At 42.2% G+C, this 19,100-nt stretch overlaps 1 protein-coding gene across 1 annotated transcript in view; it reads left to right on the top strand.

Annotated features, from left to right (window-relative positions):
- Positions 1-19,100, top strand: part of REN (renin) — a 46,952-nt gene that overhangs the window by 22,186 nt on the left and 5,666 nt on the right. Inside the window, exons 5-7 of the mRNA XM_015407313.1 lie at positions 1,922-2,040; positions 9,161-9,357; positions 11,386-11,508. Coding sequence (XP_015262799.1) covers positions 1,922-2,040; positions 9,161-9,357; positions 11,386-11,508 — 439 coding nt within the window. The remainder of the gene's footprint in view (positions 1-1,921; positions 2,041-9,160; positions 9,358-11,385; positions 11,509-19,100) is intronic.

Raw genomic sequence — 19,100 nt, 5'->3', positions numbered from 1 at the left:
CCTACATATATTTTATACTTTAGGACTAAATTGTTCATTACATCTCCCATTTAGATTACCCAGTCAAGTGAAGACCTTCAAAGAGAGCCAACAAATAGTAATGATTAATCAGAAGGGAGGCTGTTATACAACTACCAAAATTTCATTGATTAATCATCTGCCTTTGAGTCAACGAACAATCAATAACATCTGAATATTTTTTTAAAAATCAGTGTAGAAAAGATCTCTTTCTGAGAAATTAAAATATAAGAAGGTTTAGCCAGCGTGGTGTAGTGGTTAAGAGCTGTGGACTCTAATCTGGAGAATGTGGTTTGATTCCCCACTCCTCCACATGAAGATTGCTGGGTGACCTTGTGTCAGTCACAATTCTCAGAATTCTCTCTGTGCCATCTACCTCCCAAGGAGCCTGTTCTGGGGAGAGGAAGGAAAGGCAATTGTAAGTTGCTTTGAGACTCTTTAGGGTAGAGAAAAATGGGGGTATAAAAACCAACTCTTCTTCTTCTAGTTAGAACCTACCACTGTACTAAATACTGGGTTCCGTAAATGGTCCAACCCCAAGCTGGGTGATCAGCTCTCCTTTATTAGTGATTCAGCAAGAAGAAAAAGCGAAAAGCCTGGGCGACTGCCCTGTTTAAATAGCATGCAACTCCACTCACTTCCCCAAATAACTACCAACGATAGGCCATTGTCAGAACCAGGGCTATTTTTGGGTAGGGACACACAGGAACGGAGTTCCGGCTGGCTCCTGAGTTGGCCACACCCAGCAGGAACGCATTAGCATAATAGGCCACACCTAACAGCAGAAACTAATTAGGATTGGCTACATTAGGGGTGTGTGGCCTAACATGCAAAGGAGTTCCTGCTACAAAAAAGCCCAGGGTTTTGACAACAAAGTAAACAGAATAAGAAGCAAAAGGTGGGTGTGGCTGGATGACCACACTTCTGGTAACATGGAATGTGCGGCCTAATATGTTATTGAGCTTTGCTGTCAGGGGTGTGGCATAATATGCTAATGAGTTTCCACTGTTGGGTGTGACCTGTTATGCTAATGAGTTCCTGCTGGGCTTTTTCTACAAAAATAGCCCTGGTCAGAACCAATGCTCCCTCTAAGCTGTGGAGTCCTGTGAGCAAAAATTCTGCTCTGTGAGCTACTGGCATTAAAGTCGTGAGTGAGCAATTTGGCTACTGCATAAATGAGTTTGCTCTGGAGCCATACTTCCTGAGCTAATACAGAAATGTGTGAGCCGGAGGCTAAAAAACTGTGAGCTAGCTCACACTAACTCAGCTTAGAGGAAACACTGGTCAGAATCATTCATTTCTCATTGGCCATCTCCAGAGTCCAGGTGGGCTATTGTTCTAGAGCTCCAACCTCAGCCAGTCTTTGGTAGAAACAGTCCTGGAATGTTCCAGTCCCAGTACACAAAAACCGATACCCAGAATTGAACTTTGTTGGTCTTAAATGTGCCCCTGGACTCCAACTTTGTTCCGTTGCTTCAGACCAACACGGCCACCCCACGGAAATCTATCACCCCCCCACCACTCATTCTTTTAAATGCTCTAATACAGTACCAGCAGGAACCAACCTAACCTCAGCAATTTAAAAAGTTACTTCTTTTGACTTGTGGCCTTTCTGATTAAAACAGGCCCTATTAATTTTTACTAATTTGCCAATTAAATTTTTGTAACCTTAATCAAAAGAAATACTAAACAAACACATTTACTTTTATTTTAACTATATTAATGTCTGAATGTTTTGTGTTTGCCATTTTAAGGAAAGTTTGGGTATTCTACCATGTGTGCTTCATGCTAAAGCATTTTGTTTCCATACTAATTATATCATGCATTCATTGCTGATTGTGAGGTGTGTGTACCACTCTGATGAAAGTAAGCTTAATGTGCAGTATTCCATTTCTTTTTTCAGTTTCACACAACCGCTATGACTCCTCAAAATCAAGCACATACATTGAAAATGGAACCAAAATTGCAATCCAGTATGGACAAGGAAACATGGGAGGTTTCCTTAGCCAGGACATTGTCACAGTATGTACTATGAAGGGGCAGATGTTCTCTCTTCCTTCAGCTCAGCCGCCTTCTTGCTTCTAAAGAGAGAATATTTGTGCAATGCTTTCCTCTCATCTGCTTTCCAGGTTCTTTTGTAGCATGGCAAATTAATTAAATTAATTATCTAATTATAGCTGTAAATTGTAACTAGTGATGCCATAATCCTTACAAATAATATGCTTGAAAATAGAATTTATCTTGCTCACCGTGTTTCTTTTCCCTTGAGGAGAGCACCCCATACTCTTGAAGTGCTGATTAGTCTGTAGTTTACAAGAAATGTGTTCAATGTATTTGCATAGTTGGCAGCCAACCAGTAACTTCTATTAATATGTGCTCAGAAAGCAGTGGATTTCTAGGGTCAATGCAAATTACAGTTTTCTCAGCCTTCTAATTCAATTTGGGAAGCTTCAGAAACTACAAGTTCTCATCAATCCTAGCAGGTAGTCATGCTGGGAAGACTGGGAAGAGTAATTTTGAGGATGGACAGGGGCCCATTATGCACGGACAGCTTACGCTAGAGAATCCAAGCAGTCAAGCCTTTAAGCTTGACTTTGGATTTGTGTGCCTGCCCCATGCCCCATTCTTTTTTCCCCCTGGTATATTTATCCTGTATTCTGGTGTATTTATTCTGCAGCTGCAACCAAAAAATGAGGGTTTTAGTTAATTGGGGTGGGAATGTCACTTGTTATGTGTTGGGGGTGGCGCCCAAAGGTTAATTTACACAATTGCCCTATTTCACCTGCGCAGTAGCATCAAGTAAGCACCTTCCATTTAAATCCTCCTGGTCCAATTCATTGAATGAAAGGAAACACAAAGGAATGCAGGCAAAGTTTAAAACAAAGATCCTGAAATTGACAGCTGGAGAAAAAAAATCATTGGCAGGAAATGCTTTAAAGGTTTGGCAGCTAGAGGTAGCATGTGTGCATGCAGTTAAGAGTTTTAAAAGATGCATGCCCTCAGGAGGAAGAGCTGAACACCTGGCCAGAGAGGCAACTGGTGGGCACACCATGAAGGTAAGGAGTGAGTGAGCAGTTGGGCATGCATTGTGCTGGCAGTGCCCCCCCCCCCAGCATGTGACCGACTGATCAACTGAGCCTGTCCCCCTTGCCAGCCCTGTGGCGAAACTCTGGCAACTTGGTAGCCGCCCGCCCTTAGGTCAGGTTCCCGCATGGTGCTGGTGGCCAGGCACTGGGAGGAGCTTTCCAGAGCTGCTGTGGGTAGGCGGGTTTGCTAGCAGAGCAGGAGGAGGCATTTGCCTATCATTCCTTCTAACTAAATACTAGAAGCTCAGCCACGGCTACTGAACTGAAGTGACTAAATTGCTACACCAAGGCACCAGGCCCCTGTAACATCACTGATATGCAAGTCATGTTATCCACCACCCTAAATGGCCTAAAAATACTCACCAACATTGTCATGGCTACTGTTCTCTCCCAATCACGCCCCCCCCCCATTCCAGGGAGCATCCTTTCCTTCATCTCTGATTATATAGTACACTTTAGAGGCTCTCAGAGCCTCTGAAGGGCAATGTGATTGACTTCTCTTCTCCCCTAGATCTAGAACTTGAATGAAAGGCTGGTTCTCCTTTCTGACTTAGCTCTGTTTTTTAGAGGACTCTGAAAAGTGACTAGAAATCAGACAAGATACCACTTTTCTCCCAAGCCAAAGACTGACTCATATCACCACCGTATGTGTAATGTATTGAAACGTTTACATGAATCACCTCATAGGGCTCCTATGTTAAGCTGAATGCACACAGGTTATTTAAACAATAAAATAGTTTATTAGCTAGAGACATGCAAGCAATATAAAACAGAATACTTACTTCATAAGGAAAAAAGAAACAGTCAGTGGTTATATATATAAACAAAGATTCCCCATGCACAGAAAGCTTTCTGGACTGGCCCAAATAGATCACGGAAGGCAAAGCCTTCTCTGGATCTCTGAGAGTCAGTGCTCAACTGAAGCTTCTGGCCTATTTTTATACCATTTTGGTCCTATACATTTTGATAGAGCCATAGAAATCATAAACTGCATCAATTAATTTTAACTGCCCTGTAGAGTATGGGCCATCAGGAATCAGGAGATGTTTACGTATTCCATGGGCAATGGGGCATCTTGATGCTCCTTTGCAAAACAATGCAAGGTAGCACCTGCATTTCTAAATAACAAACACAAGAATGTTACAGTTCCAGGGTGTTCTTTTGTTTCCTTGACCCCGAGTAGACATTTGGGCACCTGTCTGGTGGCTGGAGATGTGATGTGGATTTCTGCATGAAGACAGAGCTTAGTATTGCAAATATTCTGGCTTCCTTGACTTAATGGCAGGTGAAAAAATTCTTTTATTCTTAAATATTTCCAAATTCTTTAGGTCTAAAATGTTTCCAAATTCTTTAGGTTCATGAACAATGAAAATGCAGATGTTAATTCCTGTGTAAGAAGAGACAAAGGCCTAGCAAAATTCTTTTTGGGAGTCATGTACTGCTAGCTGTTTGGAAAGTTACAGGAATAGAGGGGAGAAAAAGACTATGATTTATTTATGAAATTAATTGTATAAATGGGTTAAAATTTTCTGAACCATTTATTTTTTTTCTCACAACAGACTGCAGAGCCTGTGGACGGCGTGGTCATCTGGCCAGAGTCTGCAGATCGGCACGGAAGGATCCCTCACCTACCAGCAGGTCGGCACAAAGGAATACCCCCGCAAATTCCCGAAGCAGCAAGCAGCGTTTCCCGGCATCGGAAGCAAGCTGCCAGACTACAACGACCCGGACAAGCGCATCGGCTGTAAACCGCACCAGTTGCCAAGGGAAGATCACCGTGACCCCACTCCTCGACGGCAGACCATGCACTATGGAGGTGGACTCCGGCTCTTCTGTAACGGTGATTTCTGCAGCATCCTGGCAACAGCTGTTTCCGACCAGAAGCAGACGGCGGCTCCAGCCTGCGGAGACCAGAGTGTCCGACTTCCAGGGCAACCGGATTCCCCTGGCCGGAAGAGACACTGTACATGTTGAGTATAAGGGGAAATGTGTTAAACTGTCATGTCTTATTGCTGAGGGAGACCGGGTCAACCTGCTGGGGTTGGACTGGTTTGAGCCATTGGGCATTGGTATTTCAGGGATTAACAAATTGCTTGAGAATAAATGGGATATGATGTATGACCTGTTCCCTGATGTGTTTGCAGAGGGTCTGGGGCGGTACAAAGGGCCCCCGGTTGCTTTTGAACTTGACCCATCTGTAAAGCCGATCAGACTGAAATATCGGAAGGTTCCAATTCCCCTCAGGCCTAAAGTAGAGAGGGAAATTGATAAACTCGTGGAACAAGGAATTTTGGAACCTGTTCCTCACAGCAAGTGGGAGACGCCTATAGTAACACCAGTTAAGCCTGATGGGTCCATACGCTTATGCGCAGACTATAAATGCACCCTTAACAAGGCGTTACAACAACACTCCTATCCCGTCCCGGTTATTAGCCACATCCTGGCTTCATTGGGGGGCGGAAAGATCTTTGCCAAATTAGACTTGGCACAGGCATACCAGCAGTTGCCTGTCACTCCTGAGGCTGCAGAGGCTCAGACTATTGTTACCCATAGGGGGGCTTTTAAGGTGAATCGCCTACAGTTCGGGGTAAATGTGGCGCCCGGCATCTTTCAGGGCCTGATGGAGCAACTCTTGAGGGGGGTACCAGGAACGGTGCCCTACTTCGACGACGTGTTAATTGCGGGGAGGTCTGAAAATGAGTTGATGGACCGGGTGAAGGAGGTCTTGAAGCGTTTCCAAAACGCTGGGCTCAGAGTAAAACGTTCAAAATGTACACTGGGAGTTAGCAGTGTAGAGTTCTTGGGGTTCAGGATTGATGCAGACGGGGTGCACCCCACTACTGACAAGGTGACTGCAATCCGAGACGCCCCCAGGCCGGTGAGTAAGAAGGAGCTCCAATCATTTTTAGGACTCCTCAATTTTTATCATGCGTTTTTACCGCATAAGGCATCAGTGGCGGCCCCTTTGCACGCACTTTTGCATAAGGAGGCGAAATGGAAGTGGGGACAGGCCGAAGAAAGGGCTTTCGTGGGGGTTAAGGAGCTGTTGGTGTCTAATGACGTGCTGACGCATTATGATGACCAGAAGCTCCTGGTGTTAGCTGCGGACGCTTCACCGTTTGGAATTGGCGCGGTTTTGAGCCACCTGATGCCTGATGGGAGCGAGGCGCCAATCGCTTTTTACTCAAGATCTCTTTCTGAGGCAGAAAGGAACTATGCCCAGATTGACAAGGAGGGTCTGGCTTTAGTAGCGGCTGTCAAAAAGTTCCATGACTTTATTTTTGGCAGGCGATTTTTGCTGGTCACTGACCACAAGCCGCTACTGGGGATTTTTGCACCCGATAAGCAACTGCCGAATATCATGTCCCCGCGCATGCTTAGATGGGCGCTCTTTTTGCAGGCGTACGATTATGACCTTGAACACCGGCCTGGGAAGGCAATCGGACATGCGGACGCCCTCAGCCGCTGCCCATTGCCCTGTGCGGGACCCGACCCTGCTCCTGCTTGTGAGGTCTTGGCACTGGACGAACTCCCTCAGGCTCCTGTATCGTCCAGGGACATTGCTGCACACACGGCTAAAGATAGCGTGCTGTCCCGTGTTTTAAACTGGGTTTGGAGGGGGTGGCCAGTTGGGAGTGTTGAACCTGAATTTGGACCCTACAAATGCCGCCAAAGTGAACTGTCCATTTCTAAGGGCTGTGTTTTATGGGGCAACAGGGTGGTGGTCCCTGACAAGCTCAGGAAAAGGGTGTTGGAATCCCTGCACGAGGGCCACCCCGGTATGGTGCACACCAAAGCGTTGGCCAGGGGGTATGTCTGGTGGCCTGGGCTGGATAAAGAGATTGAGGATTGGGTTCGCGTGTGTTCCCAGTGTCAGCAAGTCAGGCCGGAACCCCCACAAGCTCCGCCTCAGAGGTGGGAGTCTTCAGGGAAACCCTGGGCCAGATTGCATCTGGATTTCGCTGGCCCGTTCCAGGGGAACATGTTTCTCATAGTAGTGGATGCAATGTCTAAATGGTTAGAGGTTGTGCGCATGAAAACAACCACTTCACTAGCCGTGATCCATGCGCTCCGCCATCTTTTCGCCACGCACGGGTTGCCTGACGTCCTCGTCAGTGACAACGGGCCTCAATTTGTGTCTGAGGAATTTAGGCTCTTCCTCACGAGTAATGGCATACGCCAAATGACTTCGGCCCCTTTCCATCCGGCGTCTAATGGCCAGGCCGAACGGATGGTAAGGACGGCAAAAGAGGCCCTAGGGAAAATGAACGAAGGTGACTGGAGCCAAAGGCTGGGCGCTTTCCTCTTGCGGCAGCATACCACCCCTTGCAGTTCTACAGGCCGTAGTCCGGCCGAATTGTTAATGGGACGCAGACTCACAACCTGCTTAAACAGGTTACATCCGGATCTAACTGACGATCACTCCGAGCGTACAGAACCGCAACCGAAGGTGCGCATGTTTGAAAAAGGGGACAAGGTTTTTGCACGGAATTATGCTAATGGTCATTTATGGCTTCCTGGGGTAATATCCGACTCTGTGGGTACTCGCATGTATGTGGTGCAGTTGGCTGACGGTCGAATCTGGCGGCGCCACATAGATCAGTTAAGGAGACGTTGGGCTAGGGACAGCGCTGACTCTCCGGCGGCTGAATTCCCTGATGTTGAGTGGAGACCCCCAGAGCAGGCGGTGAGTACCGAAAGGCCCGGTACTGTCCCCGAGTCAGGGCAGACCCCTGGGTGCGGGGCTGAAACCCCAGTAGAGTTTGTGCCTGAACCAAGCTGTAGTGAACCCCACTCTGACCCACAACCTTGTATGCCCATGGAGCCTGCACCGCTCCGCAGGTCCCAGCGTTCGCGGCAAATGCCGACTTATCTGAAGGACTATGAGTGTAATTATTGTGGGAATAACTGATGTACAAAAGATTGATTGTCTGTATGTAAATAATAAAACATTTGGGATGATGGCTTAACTTAGGGGGGAGGAATTGTAATGTATTGAAACGTTTACATGAATCACCTCATAGGGCTCCTATGTTAAGCTTCGAGCCATACCAGGGCTCCTCTGAGCGAACTTCCTATTGGTCGCTTCGTAACAGCGACCAATCAGAACATACCATTCCCTAGGAGGGAAAGACTCCCATTGGTCCTTAACTAAGCAATCTCATTGGTTGTTAATTGTAAATAGGCGTGGCTACATTAGCCCGGTTATGTTTAAAAGGAGCATAAGCTCCCACTGTTTTCTGTTCTGGTTTCTTACTGAGTTGAGTGCTTGTTCGTTACTTCCAATAAAGCTGAATCACTTGCTGAATCACTCTAAGAGTCCTTTGTTAGTGCGATCTAACAGTATGTAAACAGAATGTGGAGCAAGACATCAACAGCCAGAGCACAAGGCTTTGTATCATCCTGCTTTCCTCATGGAGGAAAGTGTGCTGAAGTTTCTAGAATAACTACATACTGCTACCTCCAAATCCCTTCTCAAAACCCACTTCCTCAATGAAGCCTTTGATACAACCCCTTAGCCTAATCTGCAGCTGAAAATAAGACCTACACGTTTGTGTCAGAAATCATATTCTTCCCATTTACTTTCACTATATTCCTTTCCTCCCTCTACTGCCAGAGTATTTTCACTTGGGTAAAATTCCCTTCCCCCTGGGCCTCATTCCCACCCAAATCAGTGTCTACAAGGCTGTAATTGAAAAAGAAAGCCTGGAAATTTGGAGGCTCTGGTCACAGCACTCCTGGGTCATGCTTGGTTAGGGTCACCAGACTGCAGCTAGCAACCCCTGGCAGCATTCTGGGGGTGGGGACTGATCACAGTGTTTTTGCAAATTCTAGATCACGCCCCCCACCCCAGTCATGACATTACTTCTGTTTTTTATTGGTAGTGATGTCAGTGCATTGAAAAAAAAATGCCATCTAGTGTCCCCCATTTCCTCTGTTTCCAGAGTTTGCCAGGAGGTTTTTTGCTATAGCAGGAGACATGGCAACCCTTTGTCTGATGTGGCCATCATTTGCTCCCTTGCACTAATCTTTAATCTTTTTATTCTTCCCTCTAGGTTGCTGATATTCCTGTCTTCCAAGAGTTTGCAGAAGCCACAGCACTACCCAACATTCCTTTCATCTATGCCAGGTTTGATGGGGTGCTTGGTATGGGATATCCCAGCCACGCCATAGATGGTGTTATTCCAGTGTTTGACCGGATTATCTCACAGAAGATCCTGAAGGAGGAAGTGTTCTCTGTCTACTACAGCAGGTAGGTGTTTTTAGGAGAAAAGGCCTACACCAAAGATTATTACAGTACCATCTTAAAAAGAATGACACACTTCAATGGGTTTAGAAGAGTGTAACTCTGTTTACGATTGCACCATAGGAACAGTACATAATTTAGACTGGTTTGAATAGTAGATTCAGGTGGGTAGCCATGATGATCTGAAGCAATAAAACAAAGTTTGAGTCCAGTGGCACCTTTAAGACCAACAAAGTTGAATTTATATAAGCTTTATACTCAGGATTAAACTTTGTTGGTCTTAAAGGTGCCACTGGACTCAAACTTGGACTGAATAGTGTTTTTGTTATACTTTGGATTCAGTGACAGAGGATAACACATCTACAATTTAAATCCTAGGGTTGCCACTTAACCAGTACTGGCAGATGACCTCTGCCACTCCCTGGTGTGGGGTGACAGAACTGGGGGTGAAACAGCACTTGGAATTCACTTCCTGTTTCAAAATAAGAAGTGGTATCTTGATGCTCTAGGAATATGGTAAATCCATAGAAATTAGAGTTTCATGACATAATTTCCTTTTTTGAAACAGGAAATGATGTCATGACGCTCTAGGAATTCAAAAAAGTCTCTGCCGACCAGTGCTCCCAGTGATTTTCAGTTTTGCATATTTAAAAAAAAAATTAAGGATTTGGAATAAAAGTAGACATTAATTTGAGCCGGAACCCAGTGCTTGAATGCCAGAATTCTTCTCATAAAGAAATGAGAGCCTCTGCCCATAGGCAGAGTGCAGTTCCCCCAACATCTACAGCAAATGCACCTGGGATTAGGGACACAGCTTCCAGACCAGTGTATATGTCTTCCAAGGCCACCTGAACACCAGAATTTACTTCTCTTTTGCATAAAACAGAAGTAATTTTAGGGCATTTATTTTTTGAAAGATGAGTAAAACTGAGAACAGCATGGTCCCAAAAAGTACTGGAAAGTATTTTTAAGATCCTCCCAGAGTGAGATAATTAGAAAGCAGCCAGGAAGAACTGGGGGCAATGGCAGAGCTGTGTGGAAATCCCAAGACTGAAACCAAGACTCTGTTCTAGCTTCTGGTTGAGATTAGTTTACCCTGACAAGAACTCCATGGAAGGACAGAGTGCAGTACTGGATCAAGCAAAACAGAAATAAATCTCATGATAATGCTTGGTAATTATATAGTGCTTTCCCTAAATGCTCGGTGCTTCCATATATTATAAACTGGGAAAAGTACAGAAGAGAGAAACCAGATGATTAAGCGGTCGGAGCACTTTTCCTATGAGGAAATGCTTAAGAGTCCATGACTTCTCAGGCTAGAAAAGAGACAGCAGGGGGAAGGGACAAACCAATGAAACAGGAGTAGGGAGTAGGAGGAAAGTGCTAGACTTCCCCCTCTTGGGCCTGTTGCTGAAGGCCTCCCTTATTGTTTAAAACAGAGCCTTCAAGTAAGAAGTCCAGCTCTTCCCAAAACACAACCACCTCACCAACAATCCCTTTTGCAGTCCGATTCTGGGTGGTAAATTCTGTTGGCAGTAGCATTGCTTTAGCACTCTAACACAAGCTAGCATATAAACTTTTCTTTTGAAGGGTGGCACTGATAAAGACACCCTGGAGTAGGGCTCTGCTTTGCCTTAGTTCATGAAGCAAATTTCATATGGATCAGTCCCTCTACCCACCACCCTGTGCACTAGCCTCATTCAGAGGGCAGAATAGAGAGCCTTATTCTGTTTTAAGAGCCAGTTTGGTGTAGTGGTTAAGTGTGCAGACTCTAATCTGAGAGAACTGGGTTTGATTCTCCACTCCTCCACTTGCAGCTGCTGGATGACCTTGGTCAAGCCATAGTTCTGTCCAAGCTGTTCTTGAAAGAGCAGTTCTCAAAAGAGCTCTCAGCCCCACCTACCTCACAGGGTATCTGTTGTGGGGAGGGAGGGGAAGGGAAAGGAGTTTGTAAACTGCTCTGAGACTCTGAGTGAAGAGCGGGGTATAAATCCAATCTCTTCTCTTCTTCTTTTGGTTTCTCCCCTCACCTAGAAATTCTCAGTCAAACACGGGGGGAGAAATCATCCTAGGAGGCAGTGACCCCTCTTACTATACAGGAGACTTCCACTATCATAGCATTAGCCAGAAAGACTACTGGCACATTGATCTTCAAGGGTAAGTAAGACCACTCTAACATTCCCTTGCCTTTCATATCTTCTTTTCCTGTCCAGTTCTTCACAAATGCTCCTTCTGCCAGTTTAAAATACCCACTATGGGTATTATTACTGTGGTGTGAAACTGTCTACATTGCTACTGTAAAAGCTTTGTTGACCAAAATGTACATTTAATTCTGCTTCTGTTTATGGTATGTTAACACATAGACAGAACAAGAGACACAATGCCAAAAGAGTTTCTTACAATAAAATTGACCAGTGTGTGTCTTTATTTATTTGTTTTTGGTTTTTTATTTATTGTTTTTGTGTCATCATCCAATTGCAAGTTCTGCTATATGAAAAGGTGCTTGCATGGGTGTTTTTGGAAGTATGTGAGCTAAAACATTTTGAAAGCACTCTTTATCAAAAATATGTTGGGCAATTTAATTGTGTTACACACAATGCAGTCTCTTAGAACCTGCTTAAGATTCATCTGCTTTCTTGGTTATTTTTTGTGGCTGCTGTACTTTCCTGTTATGGTCATTTCAAACCTGGGGGGAAAAAGCTGTTTTCTTTAACTGGAAAACCCTGTGAAAACCTTCGGTATCCATGTATAGGTGGTCCCCCCCCCAATTTTTAAACTTTTTCTATTCTTTACACACAGAAAATATGTCCAACAGAAAATTCAATGAGATAAGCATGCTATCAATACAGTATTTTAACTCACAATTCTGTGGGATGAACAGAATATGAATAGTTAACATGATCCCTGTCTTCAAGCATTTCAAATAAACCAAAATTAGTTGTTCAGTTGGTTCACTATTTGCCTCCACACATCATATTGTTTAAAGGATTTTTAAAAATATTTTATTTATTGATTCTTATACATCGTTAATTCTTTAATATACATACAGATTAGAGTCATTTATCCATTTTCTAACCACCTGTACATTCCCACCCATCGTTTTACAAAAATTTCTTCATTTTCCCCCTGTAACATTAAATTCAGTTTATCTATTTCCGCTACCTCCTTCAATTTCTCTATCACTTCTTGTTTCGGGGTGATATCTTGCTTCCAGTACTTTGCCCATAATATCCTCGCTGCCGTTATTGTATATAATATTACAAATTTTTCATTATAACTGATGTGTTCTGGAAGTATATTGAGCAAAAATATTTATGGTACTAGCTCCAGTTTCACTTTGAACATTTCTAGTATTATTTTCTGAATAAATGTCCAATATTTTTGTATTTTTGGGCACCGCCACCACATATGATAAAATGTTCCAACACTTGTTTTGCATTTTCCTTTTATAATTTTCCATACATTAAGTAGAGCTGTTCATAGAATATGATTTTTGAAATGTTGGTGTGTTACATCTTTACCGTACCAAATGTAAGCATGCCATCCCATGGGTAGATCATGCCCTTCTAATTTTAAACATCTTTCATTTTGCAGATTAATCCATTCCTTAATTCATCCCATACTGGCTGCTTGATAATATAGCTTCCAATTTGGTAGTCCATATCCACCTCTATCTTTTCTATCCTGCAATGTCTTTAAATTTATCCTTGCTTTTTTTTTGCGTTCCATATAAACTTCCTTGTTAATTTATCCAATTCTGTGAAGTATTGCGATTGTTTTAGTATTGGAATGTTCTGGGCTAAGAACAAGAATCTAGGCAAAATATTCATTTTTACCGTAGCAATTCTTCCTGTCAGGGAGATATGAAGGTCTTTCCATTTTGTTAAATCCTTCTTTATCTCTTCAAGCAATTTAGTATAATTATCCTCCATTAACGTGCTGTTCCGGTTTGATATTATAATACCTAGATATTTAACTTTTTTTGTTATCTCCATATCTGTAAGATTTTTTAACTCTTGCTTGGCAGTTGTGTCACAGTTTTTTACCAACAGTTTGGTTTTAGTTGAGTTAATCTTAAGGCCTGCTACTTATCCATATTCTCGAATTACCTTTAATAGCGCTTTAATTGATTTTTTAGGGTTTTCCATAATAAATACTAAGTCATCCGCGAAAGCCCTCAGTTTGTACTTTTCTCCTTTAAGCTTCAATCCTTGTATATTTTCATTTTGCCAGACTAGATCATTTAACGTTTCCAGAGCAAAAATAAACAATAGCGGAGAAAGTGGACATCCTTGCCTTGTCCCTTTTTGAATCTCCAAATCTTGTGTTAGTTCGCCGTTTATCACTATTTGGGCCTGTTGTTTCCTATATATTGCTTTGATCCATGCCTCAAATGTCTTTCCGCAGTCAGCTATTTCCAGCTTTTGTATTAAGAACGCCCATGAGATATTATCAAATGCCTTTTCTGCATCTAGAAACATTAACACTGCTTGCTTCCCTGGATGATTTTCATAGTATTCCAATACATTAATGACCGTTCATTAACCTTTTGGGTAGAAATCCCGATTGATCCTGATTTATCATTTGATTTAAAATCTTTTAAAATCTCATTGCCAATATATTCGCGTATATTTTATAGTCTACATTCAATAGGGATATGGGCCTATAATTTTTTATTTGGTTCATCTCTGTATTTGGTTTTTATATCTGAGTTATTATCGCTCTATTCCACAATGCTGGTAGTTCTCCTTATTCTTCTATACCTTGTATTACTTCTTTTAGCCTGAGTATTATCTCTTCTTCAAAGCTTTTATAAAATTCTGCTGTTAGACCATCTGGACTCGGTGACTTTCTATTCTTTTGTTTCTTAAGTGCTTCTGTTAATTCACACATTGTAATCCGCTCATTCAAAATACTTTTTTGCTCTAATCAGGGCTCTTTTTGTAGCAGGGACTCCTTTACATATTAGGCAACACACACCCTAATGTAGCCAATCCTCCAAGAGCTCAGAGAGCTCTTCTTACAGGGGCTACTGTAAGCTCTTGGAGGATTGGCTACATTAGGGGGCGTGTCGCCTAATATGCAAAGGAGCTCCTGCTACAAAAAGAGCCCTGCTCTTCATTAAATTTTTGTTTATTTTTTTTTCTAGATATTCTTGGATTCGTCCTGCGGTGTATATTTCTCTTTGTTATTTCCATCTTTGAGCACTGTTATATTTCGTTTCTCTTTTTCTTTCCTTAGTCTGTATGCTAACCACCTGGTAGGTTTGTTCGCGTTCTCAAAATGATAGAGTTTAGCGTATTCTATTTTTTTTGCAATTTCTTGAGTTAATAATAAATTCATTTTATGCATGAATATCTTTATTTTAACTTGAGCTTCATCCTTATTTAGTCCTATTTTTAGCTTATCTTCTTGTTTCTTAATTTCTTTACTCATTTTTTCATACTGTTGGTTTCTTTCCTTTCTCTTCCAAGCCTGTTGATTTATGAACCAACCTCTAATATAAGCTTTAAACACATCCCATACTATATGTATTGGCATCTCTGGTTGAACATTTCTCTTAAAAAATTATCGGATTTCTACCTTTGTTTTTTCTACAAATTTAGTATCTTTTAAGACATTGTTGTTTAGGATCCATCTACTAGTTTTCCGCATTTCTTTAAAGGAGAGTAATATCGGGTTATGATCCGCAAATGTCTTAGGTAGAATTTCTGCCTCAATCATTTCTCCCATCATTGTAGTATTTATCCATGCCATATCTATATGAGACCATGAATCGTGCCTGTTGGAATAGAATGTAAAGTCTTTCTTATTTATGTTCCTAACTCTCCACGCATCTACTAAACTGAATTCCTCTGCCGTTTGTATAAAAATTTTATGCAAGTTTTGTCCTGTTTTTGTGTTTTTACTTCTCTTTTTTCGATCTGCTTCCGGGTCCAACACCGCATTATAATCACCTATTATACATATGCATTTATGATCATTACTTGTCAGGATCTGTCTCAAACTTTTAAAGAATATTTCTTGGTTCTGGTTCAAAGCGTAGATGTTAACAATTAAAGTTTCTATTCCCTTTCTTGTAATCTTAACTGCTATTAATCTCCCATCTTCTGAGGCATGTACCAATTCCGGATTTAAATACTCCTTCACATATATTACCGTTCCGTTTTTTTCCCTATCATTTGTGGCCATAAATATTTTTTCCTAATTTTTTGCAGATTAAATACTTCTCGGCCCCTTTTTAATATGCATTTCTTGTAGACATATTACGTCTGCCTGCAATTTTGCAATTTGGTGAAAGGTTCTCCTCTTCTGAGGGCTGTTAAGCCCATTTATATTTATTGAGAGGATTTTAAATCTTTTATTGCTTTCCATTCTTGCCTGCATTCTGTTTTGCCTTCTTTCTATACTGGAATCGGGTTAGGATCTGTGATGTCGTTGCCTCCTGTCTTTTTCTTTGTTTTTTTTGCTTCTGTTTCGTTTTGTTTTTCTGCTTCCTGTTCGTTCTTTGATTTTTCAGATTCTGATTCCAATTCTTCTTCTTCTTCCTCTTTTCCCTGCCATCCTAAGTCCTCCCCATTCCTTTCAAGAAAGTTCTCTACTTTAAAGATAGAACCTAGCCTTTGCCTCCTTCCTTTATATTCAAACAGGACTCCTTCCGGTATCAACCATCTAAAGTTTATTTGATTCGCTTTTAATAAATCTGTCAGGGTGTAATAGCTCTGTCTCCTTTCTCTGACCCTCCATGGGATTTCCTTTAACACTTTTATTTCCGCATTTTGAATAGTTATCATTTTTTCTTTCATTTCCCGTTTATAAAACTTTATATGTACTTCACGTGGTACTTTATGTTTCCTAGCATACGCAGAATTTCTTCTATATATTGATTCTATGTCACTTTCTATCTCCTCTTTCATGGCTACTTCTAGTTGGTCTGCCAAGGTTTGCGCTACTTCTTTCAAGTTTTTTTCTATTGATTCTGGGATGTTTTGGCATCTAAGTATGAATGCAGCTTTGTCCATCTCCAGGGTGATTAGTGAGTCTTCAATCTTATTTTCTCTTATTTTTATTTCCTGTATTTCATTTTCTAGATCTTGTACTTTTTCCTTTGCTATTTCATCGTCTGCCGCTATTTTAAGGATTTCTTGTTTATTTTCATTTATCTGCTTTTTAATTTCTGTGGTTTCAGCTGTTATTTGGTTGGTGATTTGATTTGCGATTTCCTCCATTTTTTCTTTCAGTGGTTCTAATTCTTTTTTTAGTAATGTTGGTAGTATATTATCCAACATACTTTGCATTGTGTCTTGAATCTTTAACTTAAGATCTTTTGCATTTATTTGTGGGGTTGGTGCTGCCAGTTTAGCTTGTCCAATGCCAGCTCCCTGTTTTGGTGATGGTATTGAACCCCTTCTTGGACCACTCGTGCCTGAAGCCATCCCTCATAATTTGTTGTTTTATTGGCGATTGTTGGTATTTATTGATAATTACTATTTGGATAGTGTATGTGTTAATTTGGCGAACTTTATGTGATGGAACTAACTTCTGTCCTTTATATAGTTTAGTTTCTTTTAGCTATTTATGTACTATTTCTTTTATTTATAATGCTCCTATCAGCTGTTATTGAAGACTTGTTCTGCCTGTCTTTCCCCTTCTACTTAATCTATTATTTCCCCCTACTGTCAGTCTTATAGTTGTTATATACTACGCCTCTGTAACTTTCTGTAACTTTCACACCGTGCCTTTGCCTGTCTCTTTAATTCGCTCTGTATCTTTAACACTGTGCTTTTGACTGTCTCTTTAACACTCTTTAACACCCTCTGTTCATTTGTCTACTTTTGACTGTCTCTTTAACACTCTCTATGACGTGGCCAAGTAGCTCCGCTTTCCTCTAGGCTCCTCCACTTCTGTTTTTTAATAAGCTGTCAGTTTAATCATGCAGAATGTAACTTTTAACTTCTCTACTCACCCTTTTTTACTTGGAAGAGAATTTTTCTTCCAATGTCTGGCTAAGACTATAGAAGCAGTTGTTATTTCATATAAGAGCAATTCTTGAAGAGAAGATGGGATGCAACAAATTTTAATACAGTTTTGGTGTACAGCAATTGTACAGCCTATACCAGCTGAAATGCATACCACTATACTTTCCAATATTTTACAGCTCGTGAACAGTCTCACCATACATGAAAAAGTAGCATTATCTTAGCCACAAAATCAGCTGTTCTTCATGGAATTATAAATTTTGGAAAGTCTGTTTGGTAACAGGTGCCATTGATTTACCATTTTAATTATGTTCTCTTTCAAAGAGAGATACACTAAAAAGGCTGAACCTCTTATAAATTAAACTGGAATTACCTGATGACCTAAATCAATATGCCATTTTTGATAGCCTTTTTCCCTCTTACAAGCTGAATCTATTAACATATTATAATGCTGGAAAGAAGCTTTGTATTCCTTTGTACACCTAACTTTTCCAACTTTATTAACTCTCTCAAGAAAATTCATCTCAGCTGTGTCACAAGAAAGCTTTTAATTTGTAAATATTGAAATATGGAAATATTTGTGCCTCCTTTTTCAGCACAACTTCAAAGGGTACAATGCAATTATTCACTACTAGGAATAAGGCAACGAGCTCCAGAAAGAGGTTCTGGGAGAGTGCTAAGGCCTTGAGCACTCAGTGTCAATTTGCTGTAGCAACCTCCTCAAACCCCACCCTCTCCAGGCTCCACCCCTCAAATCCCCAGGAATTTTCCAGTCTGGAGTTGGCAACCCCATCCCCTTCCCAGCTAACCATCAACCTACCATTATCTGCCCCTCTGACTGTAGCTGACTTCTGCCCTCCCTCCTGTAGATAAGTTGTAATTCTGAGTGATCTCCACCCCTCACCTGGAGATTGGCAACAATGGTTCCCCAGGAGAAAATGGCTGGTCCAGAGGGTGAAGTCTATGGCATTGTACCTGTCTGAGGTCCCACTCCTCCTCAAACCTCACCCTCTCCAGGCTCCACCCCTCAAATCTCCAGGAATTTCCCAACCTGGAGTTGACAACCCTATCTCCTTCCCAGCCAAGCATCAACCTGCCATTATCTGCTCCTCTGATGTCAGCTTTCCATTTCCTCCCCCCTCCCAGAGATCAGTTGTAATTCTGAGTGATCTCCATCCCTCACCTGGAGATTGGCAACAGTGGTTCCCCAGGAGGGAATGGTTGGTTGGGAGGAGGAGGAGGAGGAGAAGAAGAAGAAGAGATTGGATTTACACCCTGCCCTTCATAGCGGCTTACAAAGTCCTTTCCCTTCCCCTCCCCACAACAGACACCCTGTGAGGTAGGTGGGGCTGAGAGAGCTCTGACAGAAAGTGCTCATTCAAGGACAGCTCTTACAGAACTATGGCTTGCCCAAGGTCATCCAGCAGGTGCAAGGGAATCAAACCCGGTTCTCCCAGATTAGAGTCCGCACTTCTAACCACTACACCAAACTGGCTCTCACTGGAGGGTGGAGTCTATGGCATCCTACCTGTCTGAGGTCCCACCCCTCCTCAAACCTCACCCTCTCCAGGTCCATCCCTCAAATCTCCAGGAATTTCCCGCCTGGAGTTGGCAACCCTATCTTTTCCCCAGCCAATCATCAACCTACCTTTATTTCCCCCTCACTCTTCAGCTCCCGTGGGCGTATCTAACTCCTTAAGTTCGCTGCCACCACTCACTGAATTGTCACTGCTTTTTTAGAGGGACAGTGGGACCCCTCTGGCCGAATCT

This window comes from Gekko japonicus, unplaced genomic scaffold, assembly GCF_001447785.1.
Source record: "Gekko japonicus isolate JY-2015 unplaced genomic scaffold, Gekko_japonicus_V1.1 scaffold228, whole genome shotgun sequence".
NCBI lineage: Eukaryota > Metazoa > Chordata > Lepidosauria > Squamata > Gekkonidae > Gekko > Gekko japonicus.
This window is presented reverse-complemented; position numbering and strand designations above follow the sequence as displayed.